This window comes from Oryx dammah, unplaced genomic scaffold, assembly GCF_014754425.2.
Source record: "Oryx dammah isolate SB20612 unplaced genomic scaffold, SCBI_Odam_1.1 HiC_scaffold_27, whole genome shotgun sequence".
NCBI classification, from domain to species: domain Eukaryota; kingdom Metazoa; phylum Chordata; class Mammalia; order Artiodactyla; family Bovidae; genus Oryx; species Oryx dammah.
Genome location: NW_024070211.1, coordinates 82,974,020 through 83,001,863, shown reverse-complemented (window position 1 = coordinate 83,001,863; position 27,844 = coordinate 82,974,020). Strand labels below are relative to the sequence as shown.

Here is a 27,844-nt window from a genome sequence, read left to right as displayed (position 1 = left end):
TATTAATATTTGCCGTACTTTGTATTTGATCAGTAGAGTCTAAACTTGCACCTGGCTCAGATAAGGTGCTTAAGAAATGCTCACCATCTTTTAAGGTCTTCATGATGGAAAATGTTGGTCAGTTTTTATAAAATCGAACTCCTTATTGAGGCAACCCAGAATACCTACAATCTTGGCTTTTAAACTTGGAACAGTTGATAGGAACACCGGTGCTGTCTCTGAGATGATATGGGATCTAATGACCTTTCAGTGTAACTCTTTTTATACCTTTAGTGTGTATAAGTCAGAAGGGCACTTTGGCTCAGCACCTTGGAATGGTCTTCTCCCAGAGAGCAAACCTAGTCTTTGATTAAATGCCCTTAGCAGGCACAGGACACAGCTGGGGTTTAAATCAGGCTAAATCCCATCAGATTGGAAATCAAGAAGCTGCTGCTTTTGAAGATTGTAAATCTGGAAGGCGGCAGAGGCGAGGCGCTGTGGGTCCCTGTTCCAAGCAGGTAATGCCTCTTCTCTTTGGCTTTCAGTACTGCTTCTCTCTGGCTCTTGCTCCCAGAATTACTTTAAATATGGACACAGGAAGGAATAAGATTTTAACATTATGACTACTAAACCTAGTCCTTCCCGCTTCAAAAGTAACTAAAGAAGTAATGAAAGTCTTGGAGGAGACCTCACTGAGAATATGGAATGCCATGGAAATGAGCATTTGAATGCCAGAGACTCGTTTCATGTCTCCATGTTTTCCCGAAAGACGTAAGCACAATGTGGAATAAAAGAAGAGCTTGAAGCTGGCAAGTCTGTCAGCTCACTGTTACCAGCGACTTTAGATCATGGGGTTGTCTCGTGTGACTTTCTTTGGCTTTGTGGTATTTGTATACATCCCACTCAATGAAACCACACTTCAGCATTTATTGTGGTCACTTGTGTTTTTGGGCATATGCCGACTTACTGGCGCCATTGCCAAAAGGAAGACATTCAACAGGGCCGAGAGAAGCCTCTCCTTCCTCAGGCAGTGCCGTGGATGTGGGAGCTGTGTGAACATCTGGCGTTCTATTGAGCAGTTTCTCTCCTCCACTGTACACTCCATCCATGCAGACAGCCCAAGCCTCTGAGCTCCTTATTGCTCTAAGTGTTTGTTTTTGGGTCTGTGCTTCATGCATTTTATTTACATGCTTTATTTTTCATTTTATGAACAAATCAATAACTAGACTTACTCTTTATCACACTGGATTAGTTTTATTTATTCCATTTGAATTTGATTAAAAAGCTGTCAAACATAAGTCTACATTTTTATCAGCAGAATACTTTCACAAAACCAGTATGAGATGTGTTCAGCAAGAACATAGTTTTCAAAATAAAACAATGTTTGATATATTCTAGACAGTTACCCTTTTGTTTATCCATGACAACTGAAGCTAACCATCAAATGGATAAAGCCATCTAAGTCTAGTCAAGTAATCTTTGGGGCACATTAAAAAAAAACAGCAACTTTTTTTTTTTTTAAATGTTCTTTCTAGATGGATTTAATATAATTCACCAATAAAGCATCCTCAGAAGCATAATAAAAATTCTACATAAAATGACATAGCCAGGGAAAAAAAGGAAGATATACAGTTTGATGAAGATTCAAAATGGATGTTAACATTAAAAATGAGCAGGCATGCAGTTCCTGTATAATATAAAGATTAAAATTGCAAGGCACTAATTTTGCTTCTCGTTTATAAGACAGTATGTTTATGGGACTGCAAATAGTATATGTAAAAAACATATCAAATGGCAAATGTTCATTTCAGAAAAATTGCCTCTCTACATGTATTTGTAAATTTCAGCATTTAGCACCAAGGATGGCTGGACTAGATTTACACTTGTAAAAGTGTTCTTGAAAGATGAGGTATGTCTATTTTGGTTGAAATCCTGATTTCTTTTGTTCTATTTAAAAATTACTCATTTGTGTCTTGCCCCCTCTTTTAGTTCTGCTTGTGTACCCAGGGGTGTTTGAACACAGGCCTGAGGCAGCCAGAGTAATGAAGAGGTTCACCTGTGTGGACACATACCCGTATTCTCAGTCACATTCACACTCACTCACATACCTGCACGTACACAAGCACATGTGCAATGCCCAAGAGTCTCATTAAGGCTATTTTTGGATATGCTGTGTCCTCTGCACACTATTTTACAGCGTAGAGCATCCATAATGTATGCCTAGAAGTGCTGGAAGGCATAGCAGTGAAGGGGTTAATGCAGAAGACATATAGGCAAATATTGTCAACTATTTTATTCAAATGTTTGGAACTTAAACACAAAATCATCATTAAGTTTTCACAAAATGAGGCATCTGTCGCTTGAAAGGAAAAAAATATTTCAGAAATATGTTTACAGAAATGTAAAAATATTAGGCATCGAGACAGATGTGAACACACTCAGTAGCTCGTCTCGGCTGTCAGTCAGCTGAAGATCTGGTCGTACGCACTCAGCATGAGCTCGGCGATCTGGTTCTGGTACACCATGTGTACCGCCATGTTTCCCGTCTCGTTTTCTGCGCGCAGAAGGGTGGGTCCAAACACAATCCCTAAGCTCTGTGTGGACATGAGGTTCTTGGATGCACTGGCCACTATCCTATGGAGAGAGAGAAAGCAAAAAGACCCATTGGAGTTTAAATAAAATTGTGACTGTTTTTGAATTGTAAAGTTCTGCGTTCTTGAATTCTTTTTCTTTCTTAAATTTCAACTTGAAGAAGGAAAGTAAGGGCAGGGATTGCTTTGGCAAAACAGAGAGTGTGACACAAGCAGAAACAATTTTAGATTTCAGAAAAACACCTGCCATAAGATTATTTAATCTACTCCTTATGTGTGGAAATAGAACTTATGACTTTCAGGGAAGGATTCTATCCTCATAGTACCTAGCCATTGTGGGTGCTCAATAAATGTGGAATGAATAAATTACAACAATTACTGTGACAGTTAACAAGATTCAATCTTTGAAGTGGCTAGAGTCAATGGAGGAAACAGGTGAGACATGCATAGCCCATGTAAGAAGCCAAAGATGCAAAAAATAGAATATAGGCATACTGCAGATGGTGACTGCAGCCATGAAATTAAGACACTTACTCCTTGGAAGAAAAGTTATGAGTAACCTAGATAGCATATTCAAAAGCAGAGACATTACTTTGCTGACTAAGGTCCGTCTAGTCAAGGCTATGGTTTTTCCAGTAGTCATGTATGGATGTGAGAGTTGGACTGTAAAGAAGGCTGAGTGCCGAAGAATTGATGCTTTTGAACTGTGGTGTTGGAGAAGACTCTTGAGAGTCCCTTGGACTGCAAGGACATCCAACCAGTCCGTTCTGAAAGAGATCAACCCTGGGATTTCTTTGGAAGGGATGATGCTAAAGCTGAAACTCCAGTACTTTGGCCACCTCATGCGAAGAGTTGACTCACTGGAAAAGACTCTGATGCTGGGAGGGATTGGGGGCAGGAGGAGAAGGGGATGACAGAGGATGAGATGGCTGGATGGCATCACTGACTTGATGGACGTGAGTCTGAGTGAACTCCGGGAGCTGGTGATGGACAGGGAGGCCTGGTGTGCTGCAATTCATGGGGTCGCAAAGAGTCGGACACGACTGAGCAACTGAACTGAACTGAACTGATGAGCAGAAACAAGAGCTGAAGAAATAATTAAATTCTTAGTGATTAGTATGAGTAAAGTATTCCTGAAAAATGCTATTTGTACTCTGTTTTGTAGAAAGTGCTAAGTCATGTCCGACTCTTTGCAACCCCATGAATTGCAGCATGCTAGACTTCCTTGTCCTTCTTCCAGAGTTTGCTCAAACTCATGTTCATTGAGTCGGTGTTGCTATCCAACCATATCATTTCCTTTAGGACTGACTGTTTTAGGGACTCTCAAGAGTCTTTTCCAGCACCGCAGTTCGAAAGCATCAATTCTTCAGCACTCAGCCTTCTTTATGATCCAGCTCTCACATCTGTATGACTATCGGAAAAACCATAGCTTTAACTATACAGACCTTTGTCGGCAAAGTGATGAACATTTAGGTGTATAACAAGTATCCCCACCCCTTTTACTCAATAAAATACAGAAGCTTGTAGCATTTGCACAGGGAAAAAGTCCCACTGGAATCAAAGAAATGTTTGCTTACGTGAGGACCATGGAGAGGTGCAATACCAATGAAACATTAGGATGTGGTTTTATTAATGGTAGTGCCTTGCCTGAATCAACATGGGACTCTTGAAATTAAAGCCCCGTCTTCTACCTGGAGGCTTTAAAATAAAACAAAACAATGCTTATTTTCACAATTGAAGCCTCCTTGGTTTTATATTAAAATCAGGGAGAGTGGGGATTTAGTGATGTAAGGAAAAAGGGGAAAGCATATGGAAGGACAGGGTGCTAACAAATATAAAACTCTGCATTCTTCCAGACACCCCAACCCAAGGGAAATCTGAGCACAGAGAATAAAGTGAGGCAAAGGAACACTACTACATAGTAGTGGGGCCTCTGTTCTCAGAATCCACTGGAGCACTAGTTGACCTCTAGAGGACTCTGTGTCTGGCCTATGTGGGCTGACCTAGTCTCCATGCATGGAGGCAAGAGGAAGAAGACTTGTTCCCTTTCCGTCCCTCCACAAACCTTCATCTCAGGGCCATTTCTGTGAAAAAGGCCCTGCCTTCACTCTCCTGAAAGACACTGAGAAGGGCCAACACCTTCAATTTGGGACTTCCCATAGCACAAATCTTGATCAGCAAGATGTCCTTGATTTGATCAATATCGATAATAATCATTCTAAGCAATTTTATTTTACTTATTACTTAGGTTTAAAAATGGAAGTATCATTGATTTTATTCTAAGCAGTTTTATTGTCTCACTTGATCCTCATAATAATCCCATGAGGTGGTTGTTGTTTAGTTGCTCAGACATGTCCAAATCTTTGTGATCCCATGGACTGCAGTACGCCAGGCTTCCCTGTCCTTCACTATTTTCTGGAGTTTGTTCAAACTCACGTCCAATTCTATTATTAAGCCCTTTTTACAAATAAGAAACCTGAAGCCAAGAGTGGTGAAATGCCCGATGTCACAGAACTGAGGCTCAGACCCAGGCAGGCAGGCTGCAGCGCTCATGGAAACATCACTGCCCTGGTGTGTGTTATGGCTCCTATGCTTAGTAATTGGCTGACTTGTCTCTCTGCCATTCTCCACATGGTTATAGATCCTTCCATAAGAGGGTCTGGATTTTTATTCCACACTGTAGCATTGTGATTGACAGTCTGGTTACAATGGATTCATTGTGGGCAAAATGACTCTTAAACTTGGACTAAATATTCAGGATATTCTGCCTCCCATTTTCACTTTTCTTCTTCTTTATATGAAAAGTCTTCATATCTGTGAGTAACATTGGCGTGACTACATTTCTGGAAGGGATTCTCTTATTTTAAAGTATTGGTGTGTTATCGGAGACATCAAGTTTAAAGTTTCCTTTGGAATATAGAAACTGCACCACTTGCTACTACATTTACCAAAAGTCTGTAGAATGATTTTAAAACATTCTCCTGACCTGGAGGAGGGAAAGGTGGAGTGGGGCTATTCTTCCCTTTAACACACCTATTTACCTTGGCTTAAAGGCTCTCTTGAGCTTCTCCCAGACCTCTTCATTACAAAAATCACTAGTAAGATTCATTGAGAAGGAAAACAGATTTTTCGCTCCTGAATTTAAAGTAATACCTTCTTGTTCAGTGCTCTCTAATGATCTGGAAGGGGGGGATGGGTGTGGGGGTGGGAAGAAGGCCCAAGGGGAGGGGATATATGTATACATATAGATGATTCACTTTCTTGTACAGCAGAAACTGACACAACATTGTAAAGCAACTATATTCCAATAAAAAAAATAAAAGTAGTATCTTTTTGGGGATACTAACTTCTTTTATTGACTCTGCCACAGTAAAATAAATTTGTTAAACAAATATAGAAAGAGATAACATAACTGATCAATTAATTGAGTAACTGTTAGGTACAAGTTGCTTTCACAACATTACCCATTGGTACTGAAGTTCTAAGCTGATGAGAGTTATCTAGCAGAGAACAGGGCTCAGAGGTCATAGAGCATGAAGATGGTAGAATTAAAAGTAAGAGACTATTCGAGTATGAAGGTGGATGACTGATATAAGGTCCACAGAGTAGAAGAGGTCCAGGAATCCAGGGAGACTGAAAAGGGAAAGGAAGAATATAAAGACAGATAGACAGAGATATAGTTGATTTTCCAGGCAATAGTACTGGAGTGGATTGCTATTTCCTTCTCCAAGTTAATAATGGCTATAATTTAAGTCAAAACAAGAACAGTGAGATTTGGGGTAGCTGGGAGCTAAAATTGTCTCTAACTACAGAGGAGCCTGGTGGGTGACAGTCCAAAGGGTTGCAAAGAATTGGACATGATTGAGCGAGTGAACACACACCCTCAAGGTGAGGTTAGAAATCAAGGAAGGTCCAAGAGTAGATTACTAGAGGGGACAATCATGGCTGTCAGGAGGTTATGGAGGTAGAAACTGGAAGAGGCCTATAGGTGTCTGGAGGAACTGGGGTGACTGGAGGGGTAACTCAGCCCTGCCTGAAAGACACAGCTGGTGGGACTTGATCTGTGGGGAGAGTAAAAGGATGCAGAAATGGGACTAGACTATTTATAAAGTTTCCCAGTGTTTATATTTTTCCCACTCAGCCAAAGTCCTGGTCTGAGAATTCAGAGCAAGAACCAATCCAGAGAAGAAACCAAGGCTGAGCTTCAATGGAGTGAAGAGTAGGAGGCAGAGCGGCTGTCAGAGGCCCCCTTCAGGCAAAGGTTTCTCTCTCTTGGCTGGTGGTTCGTGGACGAGTCCTAAAACGGATTTCTGCCAGTTCATCAGTTTCCTAAATTTGCCCTTTGTCAAGTGTTTATTTTGTGCTTTCTCTGTGTGTAAATGCAGAGCATTCATTCCATCTCAATCCGTGTCATCTGTATCCATTTCTCTGCACACTTTCCATGTGATTTTAATAAAAACATTTTCAACTCATGGGTGCTCTCAAGTAATCCTGTTACAAGTAGATTTTACCAAAGAATATATAGTTCTGTATTCTTGTTATACTTGCATTACTGCAGGTTAAATTTTCCTAGCAGTTTGGAATTTTTTCTTAAGTTTGGGAAAATTAAGTAACTTGCAATAACACTTAGAGAAATCAAATGTAGTTAAGAAAGGTTAAGAAAATGTGGATGTATATTATATAGAATTCATACTATCTTGCCTACTTTCTGTTACAAAATGTATGCTTGTGTGTGTATGTGTGTATTTCATTGGCAGTTTATGTTCTGAATATCAACCAATCAGTAGTTGGTATATTGAGAAATTAATCAATCTTTAGGTTAGAAAAGATGCTGAGGGTGAAGACTATTTGCGGATGGAAATTACCAACTACTGAACTATATGATTCACGTAGATAGGAAAAAATATTCTCATATCAACATTCACATTAGATTAAACCCTTTTATAGTAGAGGTGCTGATAGACATATCTAGCAAAGGAGCCTCCCAAACTGGGGATATTTGGAAAATGTTTTCATGCTGTTACAGACTTCACTATTCAAAGGCGAACCTACCTACTCTCTACCTCAATAGATTCTTAAGCAGTTACGTGGTTGATTTAGGAGAACATAAGTAGTCAACCACAATTTCAAAATACAGCTAGAATACTGTCCTACAAAATTCTTCAAATCTCTCTTTTTTTAACCTCAAATCAATGGATCTAATACTTTCCTCTCTCGCTGTGGGGACTAGCTGTGCATTGTAAGTGCCATTATTTTTGAAGGCTTCAACTAGTAAAACATATGTAGAGGAGAAATATAGGCTACTGAAAGAAATGAAAGCCCGGAATGGAAAAAAAAAATGCAATCTAGTATCTAAGATGGAAAACTCTCAAAAACAGTAAGTTATACTTCCAGTAGCTTAAAATGCAGTTAAGCTGTACTATTGGAGGGGAGGATCTGATTCAGAAACCAAATACATTTTTACTATGGGTTTGGCAGTACTTCCAGGACAGCTTTCACTAAAGTGAGTTCTGCAAACACCATCTCTGTGACATACTTCACAAAAATAGCAGTCTGGAGTAAGATACGTTTGCAGAAAATTATATGCCATTTTTCCTTCTTGGAAATTTACAGTGCACTATAGCATAATACAGGCTCTGACAAGTCCTGCAGAAAAGTAACCCTGTTCATCTTTGTGTAACTTAACATGTTCCCTAACTTACTTGAACATTGTGGATCCTCTTTCTTGAGTGATAAGGAGGAGCGTATATTGAGACATGTTACTCTAGTGTGCTTTGCTAGTTCAGTTCAGTTCAGTTCAGTCGCTCAGTCGTGTCTGACTCTTTGCAACCCCATGAATTGCAGCACGCCAGGCCTCTCTGTCCATCACCAACTCCCGGAGTTCACTCAGACTCACATCCATCGAATCAGTGATGACATCCAGCCATCTCATCCTCTGTCGTCCCCTTCTCCTCCTGCCCCCAATCCCTCCCAGCATCAGAGTCTTTTCCAGTGAGTCAACTCTTCGCATGAGGTGGCCAAAGTACTGGAGCTTCAGCTTCAGCATCATTCCTTCCAGAGAAATCCCAAGGATCTACTAAATCTGAAACATCATGGATTGGAATCTCCTCTGTCACTCAGGCTTCAAAACTCCATAGTAGCTAACTCAAAGAGATCAGACTGTGGTCACTTTTGGCAAGTTCCTCCCCTCTGGTAGGGCTTAGATTTCATCTGGCCTTAAACTCCATGACAGTGTTGTAAATTGTGAGCTACCATTTAACCTGTTTTCACAAAGAAATGAAAGGAACTCCCTTTTTAGGACAAGAATACTGGAGTGGGGCACAGCAAACCCACTCTCAACCCAGGGATTGAATCCACATCTCTAACGTCTACCTGCACTTGCACCAGCTGGGAAGCTCTTTGAGGACAAAACAAAGGTCAAAGGCAAAAAAGACCACATCTGAATGAGAAAGGTGAGAGCAGTCACATGGTTGAGAGATTACTATACAGCAAATGGCTGCATGGTGAAAAGGTGTAAAAATATGTAGATCAATATTTGGAAATTCTTCTACATGTTTGTTCACTCACCATTAGTCTACTCCCACGAAATAGTGAAGATACCTGATTCGAAGCAATGTGAGGAGCTCAAATGTTAGTGCCTGTGAATGCTTCACTAACAGGAAAAACATCTTAAACTGCAACTCTTTTGAAAAAGGCTATTTATGAACACTGTTAAGTTTAAAATAGCTTGACAAGAATAATTATGATTTTATGAATTTGTTCAAAAATAGCACTTGATATATATTCTTTGCAAAAGAAACTCTTTAACCACTAAGTAAAATTTAAGTTTATAAAATCTTAGAGTAGGTAAGAATTCATTTTTCTGGCAAGAGATTAAAAAGGTGATGTACAGTTTACAGCACAATAAGGAGAAGAAATGCCAGAGCTACTTTTTGTCAGGCCCCAATGGAAGGAGCAACGATGCATCAATTTTAGATTATTTTAGAAACAATCTATAATCCACAGCTACAGATGTTGGGCCCCAGACCAAAAAAATCCTCACAGACTTATGCTAGGTAAGTTTTTTCCAAAAGTGAGCTGAATCACTAACTCAAAGAAATTTCTTATTTGCTGAAAATCATAGCCAAATGATTCAAACTGAAAGAGAGATTTACCATAAAACTCAAAATTAATGCTGAATTAAGAAGGCCAAAGCATTCAATAGTAGTCCAGCTACAAACAGATATAAGGATGCAAACTTCTTTTTAAGTTTGTGCTTTGCTGTTATCATAGTGACTTGCAAAGGAAGTAGAAAGCCACAAAATTGCCTGCAGGACAAGCCTCAAGTTATTGGAGGTGTATTATAAGCATTCCCTTCTCTATCTCTGGATTACTGTGATTTTCCGACACACATAACCTTAGGATGGTTTAACTCTAATGGAGAAAGTGCGGCGGTAAGTGTACTTTTGCCGTCAGGTCACACCTGGCTTGTGTAATGCAGCTCATCCACTGTATGTGAAACGTTAATTGTGACTTTGACCACTTCAGTGAGGAGAAGCTGCTAAAAACAGAATAAATTTTCACTGTGCTCAATTTATGCTTCCTATGTGCTGTAACTACTTTGGGGGGGATCCATGCTAACCATATGCTTGCCTACTCTCAATCTGCACAAAATATACTGCCATGCCTACATTGGCCTTTTTTTTTTTTTTTTTTTTAAAGACTGGGGACTTAGTAGGAAGTCTACTTTTCCCCTGAAAGTCAGGGCTGTACGTTAGAAAAATTTCCAAATATTATAAAAGAAGATGAGCATTTACAAATGTTATTTGCATTTAAAACTAATATATTTCAAGTTGGTCATTCACTGGTGACTGTCACTTTTATATGCAAATTTACACATCAACTGGCTTAAACTAATTGTAAAATCTTCAATTTTATACTTATATATCTTATTATTATTGTTTTCTAAAGTAAGCAAAGAATTATCCTCCTAAAAGAGAATTACTGCTATGTTCTGATATTTTTGCTTTTAAATTATCTTTGAAGCTATGTATATATAATTCTTTCAGAGTAAATTGTGGAAAAGGTACTTTATATGGTAGTTACACATTAACAGCTGACATGGCCTTATTCTTCACATTTATTGAGTAACCACTTTGCATTGCAAAAGATTGAAACATTTTCAATTATTCACTTGTTTCATATTTATATTGATTGGCCATTACAAGGAAAGTCTAATGTATCTTTAAAGCAATACTCAGAACTATAAGAGACAAGGAATGACTAAAAAAATGACTAGCCCATAGACTTAAAAATGGCTCATTTCTGGTTGTAATATGTATTCTATAAGGTGACAACAACATATATAAAATGGGATATCATAGCCAAAGCCCTTACATAGCAGATAATATCAAAAAGGAACACAAACAGTGGTTATTATTTGCCGAATATCCATTACATGCTAATCACTGTGCTTCAAATATACCATGCTTTCCAAAGGCAGAATTAAAACTCAGCTGTAATTTCTCTTGCTCTGATTAGTAATACATTCTATTAGAATTTGAGAAGTTAAGAAAAGTATGATAAAGAAAAAAAACACACCAATAACTGTAACAGTAACTCAAGGTAATCATTTTTCATTCATTAAAATCTATTATTCAATAGACCTGCTATTACTCAATACCTGCTAGGTGCCTGATGCTGTGCTGGATGTTGGAGATGATGCAGTGAGTAAAACAGACAAAGTTCCTGCCCATATGCAACTTATAATCTAGTGGGGGACCAGGCAAGAAACAATCCACTAATTAATATACAAAGTGATTTCGGCACAGAGGTACTTCAAGAAAGACTAAGAGAAGTGTGGTTTTTCTACTGACCCTCGGAGACTCTTGAAAGTTCCTAATGGCCTAGAATCCATCCCCAGAGAGTCTCTCTGCTAAGAATGGCTGGTCGAAGATAACAGAGTCCCCAGATTAATTTGTTGGGCAGAGAGAGGTGGAAAGTGCTACAGAGCAGACAAGGTCCTCAGAAGTTCTTTCTAAGGAAAGGACACCTGGGCAGAGAGCCGCTTATGTGCACACACCACAGGAAGGAAAACTCCAGGCAGGGAGAAGTTGGTAGAAAGCCCCAGTGGTGAGGTTGTGCTGGGTGGTTCTAGGAATAGAGAAGAGGGTAGTATGGCTGAAGGCTGGGGAGTGAGACAGATAAGGTAGGAGATGCTGTGGGGAGGACTTAGGACTTAGGACTTAACTCTAACAGTGAACAGGTGTTCGTCCTTGGGTTTTGAGCAGAATGGCACTGACAGCATTCAATATACATGTATAAATAATTTATTTATATACACACTCAAGAAAATACTTTTTATATAATTTTGTGGCCAACGTTTTTCACTTCTGCCATGAGCAGTTCTCATGTCTTACATGTGTATTGTGAGTTAGTTACTCAGTCGTGTCCGACTCTTTGTGACCCCATGAACTGTAGCCGGCCAGGCTCCTCTGTTCATCGGATTCTCCAGACAAGAAGACTGGAGTAGGCAGCCACTCCCTTCTCCAAGGTATCTTCCTAACCCAGGGATCAATCCTGCGTCTCCAGCATCTCCTGCACTGGCAGGCGGGTTCTTTACTGCTAGTGCCACCGGGGAAGCCCTGCGTCTTATATATGTGTGTGCGTGCTAAGTCGCTTCAGTCATGTTCGACTTTGTGTTACCCTATGGACTGCAGCCTGCCAGGCTCCTCTGTCCATGAGATTCTCCAGGCAAGAATACTGCAGTGGGTGGCTGGGCCCTCCTCCAGGAGATCTTCCCGACCCAGGGATCAAACCTGTGTCTCTTACGTCTACCTGCACTGGCAGGCAGATTCTTTACCATAGCTTTTACTAATTATCTTATATCGGATAGAATGGTTTGTACTCTATGATTTCTTAGTATAAATGTAATTAATATATTAAAAAACCTTTTTTTGTATACTCATTCTCCACATTTTTGGAGTATTTCTTTAGGCAATTGTTTCCAAATAGGGGCAGCTTCCCTATCCCCACATCTCCCATGAGGCATTTGCAATGTCGGGAGATATCAAAGATTGTCATGACTGGGTGGAGTGGAGAAGGTGAGTTGCTATGGCATCTAGTGAGTCAGAGGCAAAGGATGGTGCTAAACATTCTACGATGCATAGGACAGTCTCCCCAAACAATTTATCCAGCCCCAAATGACAGTATTGCTGCTGTTGAGAAACTCTGCAGTAGTAGAAATGTAGCAATTAGATCAATGGTTCTGAAACTTTACCATTCATGAGAATAATTTGGAAACTGGTTTGTATCACAAATCACTGAACTTCACCTTCAGACTTCTGGTTCAGCAACTCTGGGGAGGGACTTGAGAATATTACACTAGTCACAAGTTCCTTGAAAGGATACAATTGGTTTGGGGACCACACTTTGAGAATTCGCACTAGATCATTAAGTTAAGGGTTTTCTTTTCTTAAACCATGATAATGTGGGATATTTAACATGACAATTCATAGTCCTGATAGCATTATTATCACTTGATTTTATTCTTCTTAAAATAATTGCTAACTTGATAGGTGAAAAATGATCTATCACTGTTTAAAGTTAGGATTCTTTGAATTTAGGAAATGGGGAAGAAGTTAAAAAAGCACAGCAATATGGATTATCTCTTCTGTGAATAACCCTTCATATCACCTGCCTTTTTCTTACTGAGAGCATACATAATTTTGTTTCATCCATTTAATTATTTTGTATAACAAAACTAACACATAGTATTTAAAAAGTGTGCTAATCAGGAGAATATAGAATGAAAAGGTCAAGCCTTCTGTTTTTCTAGTCAAACTCCTTCAGGACAACTATAATTAACAGATGTGAGTTCCTTCTGGATGTTTTTCTATTTATCTGTCCATCTACCTGGGTTTCCCTGGTGGCTCAGCAGTAAAGAATTTGCCTACCAACGCAGGACTGATTTGAGCCCTCAATTGGGAAGATACCCTGGAGATGGAAATGGCAACTCACTCCAGTACTTTTGCCTGGGAAATCTCATGGACAGAGGAGTCTGGTGGGCTAGTCCATGGGGTCACACAGAATCAGACATGACTTAGCGACTGAACAACAACAATCCCTTTAGTATCTATTTTCTTAAAAAAAAAAAAAGAATGAGATAAAAATACATAATATGTTATAGTACAACTTGCTTTCCCCCCCTTAACTATATATCATGGGAATCTTTCCAAGTCAGTACATTTAAAAATACCTCATCCTCTGAAAAATGCTGTTACATTTCATAGTATGAAAATAATTTATTTAACCATTCCCTTGCTGATGGACTTTTACGTTGCTTCTAATTTTTTGCTGCTACAGACAATGCTACAATGAACACAGTTGTACATATCAGATTTCTGAGTTTTTTTTGTGTTAAATAGCATAATATTTCATTACTTTTGTTGTATTTATATTCTCTCAATTATATTTTTCCTTAATTTTGTTTATTTATATTTTTATGTGTTCATATCTAGCATTGTTTCTTTTGGAAGGCAATGGCACCCCACTCCAGTATTCTTGCCTGGAAAATCCCATGGATGGAGGAGCCTGGTAGGCTGCAGTCCATGGGGTTACTAAGAGTCGGACACGACTGAGCGACTTCGCTTTCACTTTTCACTTTCAGGCATTGGAGAAGGAAATGGCAACCTACTCCAGTATTCTTGCCTAGAGAATCCCAGGGATGGGGGAGCCTGGTGGGCTGCCGTCTATGGGGTCACAGAGTCAGACACGACTGAAGCGACTTAGCAGCAGCAGCAGCATTATTTTTTAATTATAAAATTCATCCATTTAAATAAATCAGGTAATTGTCATCAATATTTTTTTCTAGTTTTTTAAAATGGTGTCATTTTGTATCCTCTAATTAATCTCGGTGTATTTTACTATATAAAGTGTGAAGATAATCTCTATTTTTTCTCAGTAGCTAGCTGCTGCTGCTGCTGCTAAGTCGCTTTAGTGGTGTCCAACTCTATGTGATCCCAGCTAGCTGATTGCCCCAATAATATATCCTACAACTCACAGACAAAAACACCTGGTATGTTTTATTCTGGATGATTTGTGCTTGTATTTTGCACTACCACTTTACTGTTTAAATAACTGTAACTTTAATATACACTAGGGATATTACCATTTTTTTTCTTTTTCAGATATAAAAGAAAATTTTCAGATGGATAAAATGAGCCTGAGAAACACTGAGTAATTTGATCAAGATCACATAGTTAAATGGCAGCAACACTGAGATGAAGATGCAGATCTTTATTACTCTGGGAGATAGATCTTCTTTCCACAAATAACTAAGAGTCGAGAAATCAAGGGGTTTGAAATCAAGGGGGTTCTTAATGATGAGGCCTTAGACCTGGGTGGAAGGGAAGTGAGTCAGAAAGTCTTGGGTGACATATTTGATTTTTTTCATCACCTAGTTCACATTCAAGGATATATTTATAGAGATGAAAAGAGTTTCAGGTGGAAGAAAAACCAAATTAATGCATATTGCCCTTTTCTCCAGATTTATACAGGGTGTTCAACTTCTGAGAGTATTCACTTATCATTGAGGGAGGAAATGCACTATTGGTGAGGCAGACTGAGAATTTCAGCTACGGTTCCCCTTAGGTGTTTTCTGTTAAGCTTTCAAATGGTTTTAGCCATTTACATTTGACCATGTCAGCAGTAAAAGAAGTCTTAATTTGCCTATTCCCTAAGCTCTGTTGATCTAGCAATAACCATGGATAATATCATCATCCTGGGAAGACACTGCTCTGGGTTTAAGAGAGAAAGGCTAGGAAATACATGACATGTTGGGAGTATTTTTAGGAACGAAAAAAATATAACACTGTTTATTAGTCTTTACTTGGAATTTGTCCAGTAAGGCAGTTCAAGCACTAGTATGTGCTAGTAACATTTTATATAGAACATTGGGGGTTGTGCATGGATCAGCATTAATTAGGCCAAGCAGAGTAAGGCACATAATTATAAGACATTAGTGGGAAATATGGAACTTAAATATTTGCCTTATGATTTTAGATAAATCTAAAAGGAATATGTACTATCAATATGCTAAGTCAGAATTCATCAACCTCTTTTTTTTTCCTCTTCACATAGGTGAAGAGAATAGCTATTCCATTAAAGGATCAACATTAAACCTTCAGCAGTTTTCTAGAAAATTGTCTCCTAGTTTAAGAGGTTCCAGAAGAGCTGAAAGAAAGCCAGTTGTAGTCTGTGTGTCAGCATTCAGTCGTCCACACTTAATTTTACTTTCTGAGGGAAAATAAATTTTATGTATTTTTCACAGTGACTTGACTCTGGCTGCACAAGTTGAGGCTCCAAGGTGAATGTGTGCATCTGAGTGACAGGCTGCTCAGTGATAGAGGACAGGGACTGAGGGTATTTTGCTTCAGAAAAAAGAACAGTTAGGGCAGCTGTGATGACTGAATGCAAACAAACAAACAAACAACAAAAAAAAACCATGATATGGAAAAAAAAGTCTATTTTTCTCTAGTAAATCCAGTTCCTGAAATTGACCCACAGACTAATTTCATTTCTGTATGAAGAATTAGAGTTGTGAAATAGACTATCTGCTTCAAAAGATTCACATTACAGAAACTTTAGAAAATGTGGAAAAGTTACAATAGAAAATAAAAATCCCTCAGAATTCTGTCATTTAGTTATTATTATCATTAGGTATAGATTTTTTCTAAATGTATACTATAAGAATAAGGGGACTATGAAGGTTATTAAATATTCTACACATAAAAAGAACACAAGTTCTCCATCAGGAGGCATTCAGAGATGTTCCAGATTCCCATACTGGATGGCAAATCCAATGATATTTAAAATGTGGTTTGGTTTGGGCTTCTAGATTAATGATGAAAGAATGAACATTTTGGGAAAGTCAAAGATGACGTGGGGTAATATGTCATAACTGAGGTTTCTTCTCCACCCTCGCTTATACCTTTTTCTTTCCTCCAAGATTTCATCAACAACATCTTGTCCTCAGTAGAGCGATGGTTCAACAGAAGAGCAGAGAAAGTGCTTTGGTTTCTTTGTAAACTAGGGCATTTGAATTGCAAAGGACTGGGGTTTCAAAGGCTTAAGTGCCCGGGACTTAGAATTGGAATGATGGCCTAACCAGTAGATTGGAAGGTAGATGAAGAGCCAGGTTACCATGCTGCCAGACAAGAGAAAGACTTCTCTGAATTGGGAGGAGAGTTAAGAAGAGCAGAGACTTGGTAAGGTCCTGTGAAGGTGGCTTGGTCAGGAACCCTTCCTTTCCAGGCTGTGGGCAAGTCTGAGGATTCTGAGATCAGACAGACCTCTATTCTCCCCTTGGAGCAGACCTAGGGTTAGAACAAAATCTCAGAGTTCTTCTCTGCTCAGTGTAATGTGACAGCCTGGATGGCAGGGGAGTTTGGAGGAGAATGGATACATACATGTTTATGGCTGAGTCCCTTTGCTGTTCGCCTGAAACTATCACATAATTATTTGTTAATCGGCTATATTCCAACGCAAAGTAAAAAGTTAAAAAATAAAACAAACCTCAGAGTTCTTCATGTTTAATGTATCAAGGATAGTTAAATCCAAATTACTGCATGGTATATCTACACAAAGATGGCAAGATAACCTTCACAGTGTCTGTTGGTGACCGATACCAGACCCGGGATTGGAAGCTAGAGATGAAGACAAACAACCAGAAGGAAATGAAGACCATCCAGGACAGGTAACAAAAGCCAGACACTTTCTACCCTGCTTATCTGCTTTATTACCTTTCTCCAACAGAATGTAAACATCTTAAGGACCAGGACTTTTGTTTCTGTTTAGTGCCATATTCCTAGACCAGGATTAGTCTTTGGCTCATAGGTACTCAACAAATACTTACTGAAATACTGTATAAATGGATGCTCTCCCTGCCCCTCACCAAATGCTTAGGCCAGTCTTAGCCCTCCAAAACTAGAAATGACCCAGGAAAATGTTTAGAAGTGTCTAGAAGACACTCTGAATTGATTAAAACATTTAGAAGAATGGGCCTCAAATAATGCCTGGTTTGAGACAGTCCTGCCTTCCTATCATCCTATTCAGAAATGATGCCCATGGGAGCTCTTCTCTGTCACAGCTGCGTCTTTCTGACTCCCTTCTAGATAGATACATACTAGGTACTCAATAAATATTTGTGGACTGCATAAACATCTAAATTCTGGGGAAAAGAAACAAGCAAATAGGGCCTCAAAAGGGATTAGTTTTGATTTTGGTACAATACTTACATTTCTTGTACACCAGAAATGGTCAGAACATGAATGCAGAGATTGTTAAACAGACATACTATTCCTTGAGACCTAGTTCAGGGCTTGTAACTATGCAGGGTACCTTTCTTTCCCACATATTATCTGACAATGAGTTTTTAACATGTACCTGGTTTGAATAAAACTGATGAGAAAAGTTTAGAATAAAACATAATTTTTATCTGATTTATACTATGGATGGTTGAAGCTAAAGATAATGACACCATTTTTCCTGACCATCTGAAATCTGACCATCACATTGTATTTTAGGTAAAATGCTTATATCTGCAGAAAGGTACGGAGAAGGCGATGGCACCCAACTCCAGTACTTTTGCCTGGAAAATCCCATGGACGGAGGAGCCTGGTAGGCTGCAGTCCATGGGGTCGCTAAGAGTCAGACACGACTGAGCGTCTTCACTTTCACTTTCATGCACTGGAGAAGGAAATGGCAACTCACTCCAGTGTTCTTGCCTGGAGAATGCCAGGGACGGGGGAGCCTGGTGGGCTGCCGTCTCTGGGGTCGCACAGAGTCGGACACAACTGAAGTGACAGCAGCAGCAGCAGCAGAAAGGTAAACCCCTTTAAATATATATAATACTTGGCTTAAATATAGAAACTATTTATTTTGCCTTTATACACATGCATTTGTAATCTGTAGTGTGGTGGAGAAATAAATTGTGCAAGTTCCTGCATATATCCTTGTACACATGGATGTTGGGCTAACTCATGTGTCTATTGTCTGTAATCACCTGTGATGACTCAAATCTGGACCTTTTCATTCCTCTAAGTTTCATCTGCTGTTATCCATGCTGAGTTTTCATTCTTGCACATATATTTTATTATAATATTACATGTTAGTAATAAAATGTAATAATAGAGATAAGAGGGATTTTGAATTTAAAACATTGTATAAATATAATGTGCTATGATTATTAAATATTAAAGTAATTACTCCTATCCCATTAGAACTAAGCCATGTGATTTGTGTGCTTTTAGTGACTAAAGGGTGAGGCTATAGGTAACCTAAGATATTTTTAAGTGTATATGAACCAAGCATAAATTAAACAAAGTGACAGCCAGGCTGAAATAATGTAAGCAAGCCCAAAATGAAACATTTCAGTGAACTCAAAATAGAGTAGTGTACTGCTACCGACTGTTCCCCTATCTTGACATGCTGACTTAATTTGGCATCATGAAAGAAGAGAAAAGGATAAAGACAGAGACAAGGAGAAATGGAGAAATGAAGATGGTTTTAGAGTGATCATGACCAGGCCATTCATATTTCTCATATAGCCTGGAAACAATCTCATACTTATTGGAAGATGTGACCTTTAAATGTTCCTTACTTGCAAAAAGACAAATATTCTAGAAGCTGGGTATTAGCTCTTGGAGTCATCTGTCCTGCCTGCTCTTCAAGTGGAGGTTACTGCAGGGGTGGGGGGTGCAAGCTGTAGATGAGCAAATGTGTTACTTATTCTTAACATTTGCAGACTTTAGAGTAAGCTCTCTTTGACAGCTCCCTGATTTCTTTAAAGTAGCAAATCTCTAATCAGCCTAGATATGTTAAAATGTGATTTTTACAGAGAATTGACCTGAGTTGAGTACTTGAGTTGAAATGTGTATTTTTCGCCCTCAAAAGCTGACTTGGAGGGAAAAAAATCAGATATTCTATGATATACTTTGCCTCAGTGACAAGATGTTTTGGGGGAAATCATCCAAGCTTGAAATAAAATCTTTATTGAAAGTAATTCTACATTCATGCCAGTCAGATACATTGTAGGATTAGACTGACTATCCCAGGGGAAAACGACGGTATACGCACCAGGCAGAGTTGGTTATTTGGACCTCCTGTCAGTTCTTAACTTCCTGACAATGGCTGAAGCATTCACGACTGCTACAGCTCTGTTTTCATCTTTATTTTGAGAGAAAGTTAATACACTTTACCTTAACTATGCCAAATGTACTGGAAAATAACACTGTAATAAGATACACCCTGCCTACCAAGTGATATCTGTATGTAGTGAGCATTTAGCTGTGCATTTTAAGGAAACAAATACAAAGCAGCAAATGACAGAGAGATACTTTATTTTTTCTGCTTGAACTTTTCAATTTTTCTGGCAGTCTCCTGTGTGCTGTCTTAAAATCAACATGTATACATATTTATGGAGCCCAGGAAATGACTTTCATTGACAATTTCCTTCAAATGCCATGGTGGGAAGAGCCCTTGAAAATTATCATTACTAGGGTAATTTGGTTATCAATGTGATTTGGTGTCAAAAAGTAAGACACAGGTGTGCCAGGTAATATTTGGCTCCATTTAGAGTTAACAACAGCATAGGATGTCATTTTGTAAAAGTCATAGAACTGTTTCTTTGGATATCATTAACACTATGGCTAAAAAAGAAAAAGGCATAATTTCAAATTTAGATTTATATTCTGATTCATTGTGAAGACAAACCATAATTGCAGTTCTAATGGACAGGAAAAACATGACCCCTAATAGATGCTTGATAGCAACCGTGTTCAATCTAAAAACTCAGAACTTAATTTCATAATTCTCATAATTTTATAACTTTTGGTTATATGTCATGAAAAGCTTTGCTTTCATGTTATCAAAGAGTGAAAGCAAAAGGGTGAGGTGGCCCAAGACCCACAAGTTTAAGGAGACAAATGATGACCTACTCTCATGTTAAAGAAAAATGACAACATACTTCCCTAGACAAAGAAGTCTCAAGGTAAAAAGAATATGGGTTCTGAGAATCAACTTCCTACCTGAGTAATGAATTGGTTAAAAAAATAAAAACTTTGTTTTTAAATCTAAAATGCTTATGAATGTCCTTCAGTGGGTGAATAGATAAACAAGCTGTGGGACATTCACATTGTGAGATGATGGAATATTATTTGGCAATGAAAAGGAGTGTACTATCAAACCATGAAGAGATCCATTTAAAATGTATGCTGCCAAGTGAAAGAGGCCCATCTGAAAAGGCTATATGATTTCAAGCATCTGACATTCTGTAAAAGGCAAAATCTAGAGATAGTGAAAGATCAGTGGTTACCAGGAGTTTGGGAAGAGGGAGGGATGACTGGGCAGAGCACAGAGGAGTCTTAGGTAGCAGAATTATTCTGTAGGATATAATGGTGCATGCTTGTCATTATACATTTATCAAAATTCATGTAATATACAACATTAAGAGTGAACCTTAATGTAAACTATGGACTTTAGCTAACAATGATGTATTGATGTTGGCTTATCAGTTAAAACAAATGTACCACACTAATGCAAGATTTTAATAACAGGGGAGAGTCCGTGGTTGTGTGTGTGTTTTGGGGAGCAGGGGGAAGGGGAGTGGAGAGTATATGAAAACTCTCTGTACATTCTATTCAGTTTTTTTGTAAACCTAAATCTGTTCTGAAAAAGTGTGTGCATGAATGCTAATTTGCCTCAGTTGTGTCTGACCCTATGGACTATAGTCTACCAGTAAAATTATAAAAAAGTATAAAAAGAAAAAAAAAAAGGATAACACAAGCTGCTGCTGCTGCTGTTAAGTCACTTTAGTTGTGTCCGACTCTGTGTGACCCCAGAGACGGCAGCCCACCAGGCTCCCCCGTCCCTGGCATTCTCCAGGCAAGAACACTGGAGTGGGTTGCCATTTCCTTCTCCAATGCATGAAAGTGAAAAGTGAAAGTGAAGTCACTCAGTCGTGTCTGACTCTTAGCGACCCCATGGACTGCAGCCTACCAGGCTCCTCTGTCCATGGGATTTTCCAGGCAAGAGTACTGGAGTGGGGTGCCATTGCCTTCTCTGATAACACAAGCAGATTGCATTAATTCAGGGGACCGAGGTTGATTCCCTGCTTGCCTATTTTTATGGCCACACACATTTGAATTGTTTTGCACTGTGTGTCAGTCACCATATCCAAAACCATATTTAAGCCTGTCTCTACGAGGAAGCCTTTAAGAACTGTATTCTGATCACTTCGTTATTTGCTTTCTTGGCATTTAAACATTCAGATTGTATTACATTGTTGTTGACATGTTTTATTTTTATCTCTAAGTTATTTCATGCACATATGTTTTATCTCCCTCAATTAGACTGCAAAATCTTTGAGTTTAGGTGGTGTGTTACCTTCTACTTTACTCCTATTTTCATTGCAGTAGGAAATTTGGGTATTCTATACCTTCCTGTTATTACAAATAGATTTTGCTTTACAGGTCACTGGCAGGTTAAGTTTTTCCTCACTCAGATGCATTTTTGCTCCAACAGAAAGTGAACTGAACTGAACAAAAATGAATACTCTCTAATACTTGTCTAGCTACAGTCAGAGCCAAGCTATCCACTGATACTCTTGTTAGCTGCTTTCTCTTAAGTCCAGAAGGGCAAGTCAAGACGATCAGTGAAGACCTTGAGTCCTTTTCCATGTCAGTCCTTTTTCCCTTTCTCCTTTCCCCTGTTTTCTGTTTTTGCTTCTTTTGAAAAAAATCACAGAGAATGACTGGAGAATAGAATTTGGAAATATAGCAATTTAATGTAACATTTAGAGGTTTTTTTTTTTTGGAAAAGAGAATTCAGTAGGTGCAAAATATCATCCTTGGATGCTCTGTTTTCAAAGGTTTTTATGAGGTAGTGTGAAATTACTTTAGGTTAAGGTGTCAGAAATAGAATGTAGGAGTTATGAGGATTGTGTTGATAAGTTTTGCTTTTTTACAGAAATGTCTACATCATCCAAAGGAGAAAGAACTGACTTAGAGTATTGTGTAGATGTCCCTGAGGCCTACTGACCCAGCACACCATAGGAACCTGGAGAAAAAGGTGATTCAGTAAGGAAGTTTTAGTCTCATAAGAACACACAGTTTAATGACTGGGTGAAAGATCAATGTGTTCAAAGACACAGAAAGCCTGGTTTCTTCCCTGCCTCCACTTTTTATTGCATGTAGGACTGGGGATTCACTTAACCTTCCTCATCCCCAGCTTCCTCTTTTGGAAAATCAGACAGTTGGGCTAGAGGGGTTCTAATTTCTTTGTGCACTAAATTCTGTTGTTGAACAATTTAACACATACATGCAAAGTTTAAATTCTTTTTTTTCTTTCCTCAAGTTTGAAATGATTGGTAAGGAAAGTTGACAAGCTCAGAAACACATGGTAAGCATAGTTCTCAACTGCAAAATAAGGAAACCCTAAAATTTAAAAGGTTGTAATAATATCTTACCTATGTATGTATATGCTTTACATATAATTGACACATACAGGGTATGTATGCATATCTTTGGGCTTGGGCTTCCCTGGTAGCTCAGCTGGTAAAAAATCTGTCTGAAATGCAGGAGACTCCAGTTCGACTCCTGGGTTGGGAAGATCCCCTGAGGAGGACATGGCAACCCACTCCAGTATTCTTGCCTGGAGAATCCCCATGGACAGAGGAGCCTGGTAGACTACAGTCCATGGGGAAGCAAAGAGTCAGACACGACTGAGTGACTAAGCACAGGACAGCATGGATATCTTTACTATAAGACATATATTTATTTATTAAAATAAAGATTGAAAGAAAAAGGCAGACTTCGGGAATTTCTGAGGAAACAGACAGAAGCCTCCTGTTCTCTTGGAAGCATAAGGGTGTGTCTGTAGTCTGCATTTCTGTTTTCATAACACCTATAAAAGAATGGTGGCAATGGGCCAGGAGGCCCACTCTGGCTGAGATGACACACAGGTTTGCTTTACCTGGCTGATGGTGGCTGTCTGCTCTGTGGGGAACGACCCTGAAGCTGAAAGAGCAATGTGGCCAATCAATAATGTCTACATGGGATTTGGATGAGAAATGGTGGTGTATGTGCCAGGAATGTGCCATTCAGGGTAAAAGTAATTTCAAAAGGAAATCAGATACATCTATAGACGTATTACAAAGCCTTCCTAGATGAGAAGGAATCTGGAAACTTGAGAGGCAAGCTGCTGGGAGCATTTGAACCAAGTTACCCTTAAGTGAGTATAGGAAAAAAAAAAGGGAAAATTATAGCTGCATAGAAGTGTTAAAGTAGACAAATAGTGACTTTAGATATATATTAGATTTAATTTTCAAAGATAACTATTTGAAAGACATTTAAAGAAATATATCTACAATGAGATATAAATCGGTAGTCCTTTCAAATTAGAACATAATACCCACTTCATTTTTTAGAAGAAATTACACAACATATATAATCTGTATTTTAAAAAACCCAGTTTCCAATGGATGTACATTACCTACCCTACTAGCATATTTTATTACCTTATAATCATCCAAAGGTGAGGTTTTCTGTGGTTGTATGTGCAGACTGAAGAAAAAGTCACAGAAAGGAAAAATCCAGTCTCTCAACGGTTAAAAGGATCTACTAATGTCAGTTGTTAAGTAGTAATTTTATTAAGTAGTGATAATATAGGGAAGACGTACAAGGCTTCTAAATAGCAGAGGGTCAATGGATTCTATTCATTTTGTGTTTATACATTCGTACTCTTTGCATGGCGCCTCATTGCAATGCCTTATCTGGGAGGATTACTAATATGACAACACTCCTGATTTATAGAAGCCCAATTAGGTTAAACAGTTTGATTCATTTCAATTGGATAAAAAAACTCTTGTTGAAGCTGAATTCTTGCTTTGCAATGAACACAAACTCACACTCATTATTACTTATGGTGCTTTTCTTTATGGATGAAGTGCTTTGCAGCCAAGTAGCAGTAGTCACCAGCTGATGACCATAAGGAAAGGCAAACACTGTCAGTAGAATAACATCCTTAGCCAAGTGTTTATGTTGGATACATATACAATACATAACTGTTCTTAACTAATGATACAAAGTTGGCCTCCCCAAGTTTCTCCTTTTGTATTATTTCTTGCCACCCATGTTTTAAGCAAGATTTTCTCAGGACCTAAGCAGCCCCTCACCAAAAGTAAGTTCTGCTTCTTTGCAAGCTGGATTTATTCCTTCTAGCTTCCAAGTGAATATCATACATCATATAACTGAGTTAGTTATACATACAGTTGTGCTGATGTGACTATTCATGCAGTTTTCAGAGGTGGTTCATTTAGGTACAGAGTATCTTAAGCAATGAAATGATGTGGATAATTTGGTGTTTTTGAATGTTTCCCTTTAAGATCCTTTGTTTCTTTTTTCCTTCTAAATCTATTGGTTTATTATATTTTCAATGAAAACTTTTTTTTTTCCCTGTAGGCAGGGGAAACATCTAAATCTTCCTATTAAAAACTTTATTTTCTTTCTTTTCCTTGCTCCAACTTTCCTTGCTTTAAATGTTCTCTAACCTACAATTTGGAATTTTCTCTTCAATTGGCTGAAGTAATGTTTTACTGGCATTCCTCTGGCTAGATATTCCCTTGATACATTCAGCACCAAGCTGAAAGACCTGGCAAACTGTTGGGATCGACAGAATGAGGCATTGGTACACTGGGAGTGAGGTGAAGCCAGCTAGATCAGAGGGAAGTTGATGCAGCCCAGAACATGGCTCTAGGGGCACAGAGAAGCTACAACAAACAGTCAGCACAAAACGCCAAACAACACAGGTTGGCAAAGTCTACAGCCAGGGGATGAGCCATATTTGCAGGAACAACGTGGCTACTGTCAAAGACAACGTGACACAATCAGCAGGAACATCTCGGCTCATGACCCTGGTATCAGGCCCTCCAGTAGAAATTTCTGCTTCTGTTTTTCTAAACCTCAAGTGCTATATGGTAAGCCATCTTCTCTCTGAGAAAGCAGCTAATGTTTGTTCAGCCCTTGCTTTGTGCCACTCAAGTGCATCATGTTATTGTTTCCTGACAACAGCTTCACGAGAGCTTTATGAACACTATTATCCAGTATTCTTGCCTGGAGAATTCCCATGGACAGTGGAGCTGGGTGGGCTACAGTCAATGGAGTGGCAAAGAGCTGGACAAATGACTGAGCGCACAAAGATGAGAAACTTGGGGCTCAGGGAGGTGCCCGATGTCACACAGAAATGGTGGTGTCAGATTCAAAGACAGGTCCTCTGAGTGCAGACTGGGAACTCCTCTGTCCTCCTCATCCTTCACTGGTTTCTCTGTTTGCTGTTCTTTTTCCCCCGGCCCTGGGTCTCTTTAGTTCCTGATAAGATAGCCCTCATCTCGGTACCCAAAGCTCTGAGCCAGCCTGTACCCCTCCTTCCCCTGGTCCCAGCTCACTTAACCCCAGCCCGGGTAAGAGCCCCAGGCCCCTGGCTTTCCTGGCAGGAGAATAAAGACAGCTGGCAGTGAGAAAATCCTGTGAAGGAGAATATGAGCGCAGTCGTGGTTATGGCTTGCTGTCTGAGAACTCCCTCTGTCAGAGAACTGCTCTGGCTTCCCACACTTGCTACATGGACAGATGTTTTCAATTATTATCACTGACAAGCCTCCGGGCCAGGTTCCTTTCTGATTGGCTGTTACGGGACTCCGAGGGGACTAAAGGAAACTGAGGCTAGGACACAAAACACCTCAGTCATCACTTTAATCATGTTTCTCCAAAGCCACTGGTTGAGTTGGACAGTTCACCCCAAATTGGAATCCTTTTGTAAACACAGACTCAATTTCCTTTCTTTCATTCTGGTTTCAATTTTTCTGCCCATAGTTTTTCTGACATTGTGAGAGAGTGAGACATTTGTCATTTCTTTACCAATTCTTTCCTTTTGTTGTTCTTCCAGAGTTTCGGGTACATACCAGGATATAGGGGGAATCGTGATTTAGTGAAATTTAATTTGATACTACTAGACAACATTGTGTCATCATTGGCAAAAATGACTTAGGTCTGATCTGAAGCACCAGTATCATCCAATGTTTCCACCTATAGAAACCCAGGGAATGCTCCATCCTAAACTTCTCATGTAAGTTTTACACCAACTAGGGTTTGCTGGGAGCCATTTAACACATCCATGCTTCATCATTAGGGCTGTTGTCTAACTTTCTAGCTAATAATGGTATCAGCTGTAATTACCCTGATTTCTTTACCTCACCATCTCTGGTATGTCCTAAGGAGACACAATGGACAACTGATCCCCAGGGAAATGTGAGGGAAGCCTTGGCATGGTTGAAAATAGAAAAGAATGTAGGCATGGCTCTTAGAAGCCACCCTGACAACCCTTTCTTCTATGTTCCTTCTCCTTCAATGGGATTAGTTATATTTGGTATCACTCAGCCTCTAAATTCTCATTATTTATTCCTTCCTTCCTATTTCTATAATTAGAAGGGGAAATTAGACTGTCAGGTGGATTAAAGCTTTTGAAATTCATTTTTATTTCCCATTCTGTCATTTATCTGGTTAGAAAAAAAATGTATTCAAGATGCTCCAGTGTTTCTGCATATTAGTTTCATGTTTTTTTGATGTCCTGAAGTTAGGTTTGTGTGTGGTCCATCTTGCTCAAGTCTCCAGACTGCCTTGTCTCTGCTGCCATTTTAAAACAATAGCAGCAGACAAGCAATTCACCAAATGTATTTGGTAAAACAGACAAAATTCATGGACTTAATCCTGAAGGCTGGAGCTTCCATTTTAATTTCTGAAAAATGTATCCTTGACTTTCAAACCACACTCTTTAAGCCCAAAGGTAAAACATTATAGGATGTTAATTCATCCTTTCTCAAAAAAGGCACATGAGGGTTAAAACATATGCTTCCTTCTTCACTCAGAAATAAAAATCACTCCAACCTTTTGGGGGGATCACATATAGCTCTAAAACAGCTGAAGCTAAAAACATCAAAGTTGGCATGACTTCAGTTATCACTGAATCAGGAAGATCAAGCCAAGTTTTTGAAGAAAATGGTTGAGCATTTTAAAAATAAAAGAAGTTCAAATGCTCTTTCTGAGCATGCTCAGTGGGAGGTTTTTCAATATTTTCTTTAGGTTGGCTTTATTTTGCTCATCATTTTGGAAACATTTCAACAAACACTATCTAATTAGTCTTTATTAATATTGTTCATTAATGCCCTAGCCAAGGCTCAAGTGTCT

At 38.9% G+C, this 27,844-nt stretch overlaps 1 protein-coding gene across 1 annotated transcript in view; it reads right to left on the bottom strand.

Annotated features, from left to right (window-relative positions):
- Positions 1-1,213: 1,213 nt before the first annotated feature.
- Positions 1,214-27,844, bottom strand: part of ARHGAP15 (Rho GTPase activating protein 15) — a 704,757-nt gene continuing 678,126 nt past the window's right edge. The window contains exon 14 of the mRNA XM_040228226.1: positions 1,214-2,613. Coding sequence (XP_040084160.1) covers positions 2,442-2,613 — 172 coding nt within the window. The 3' untranslated portion in view covers positions 1,214-2,441. The remainder of the gene's footprint in view (positions 2,614-27,844) is intronic.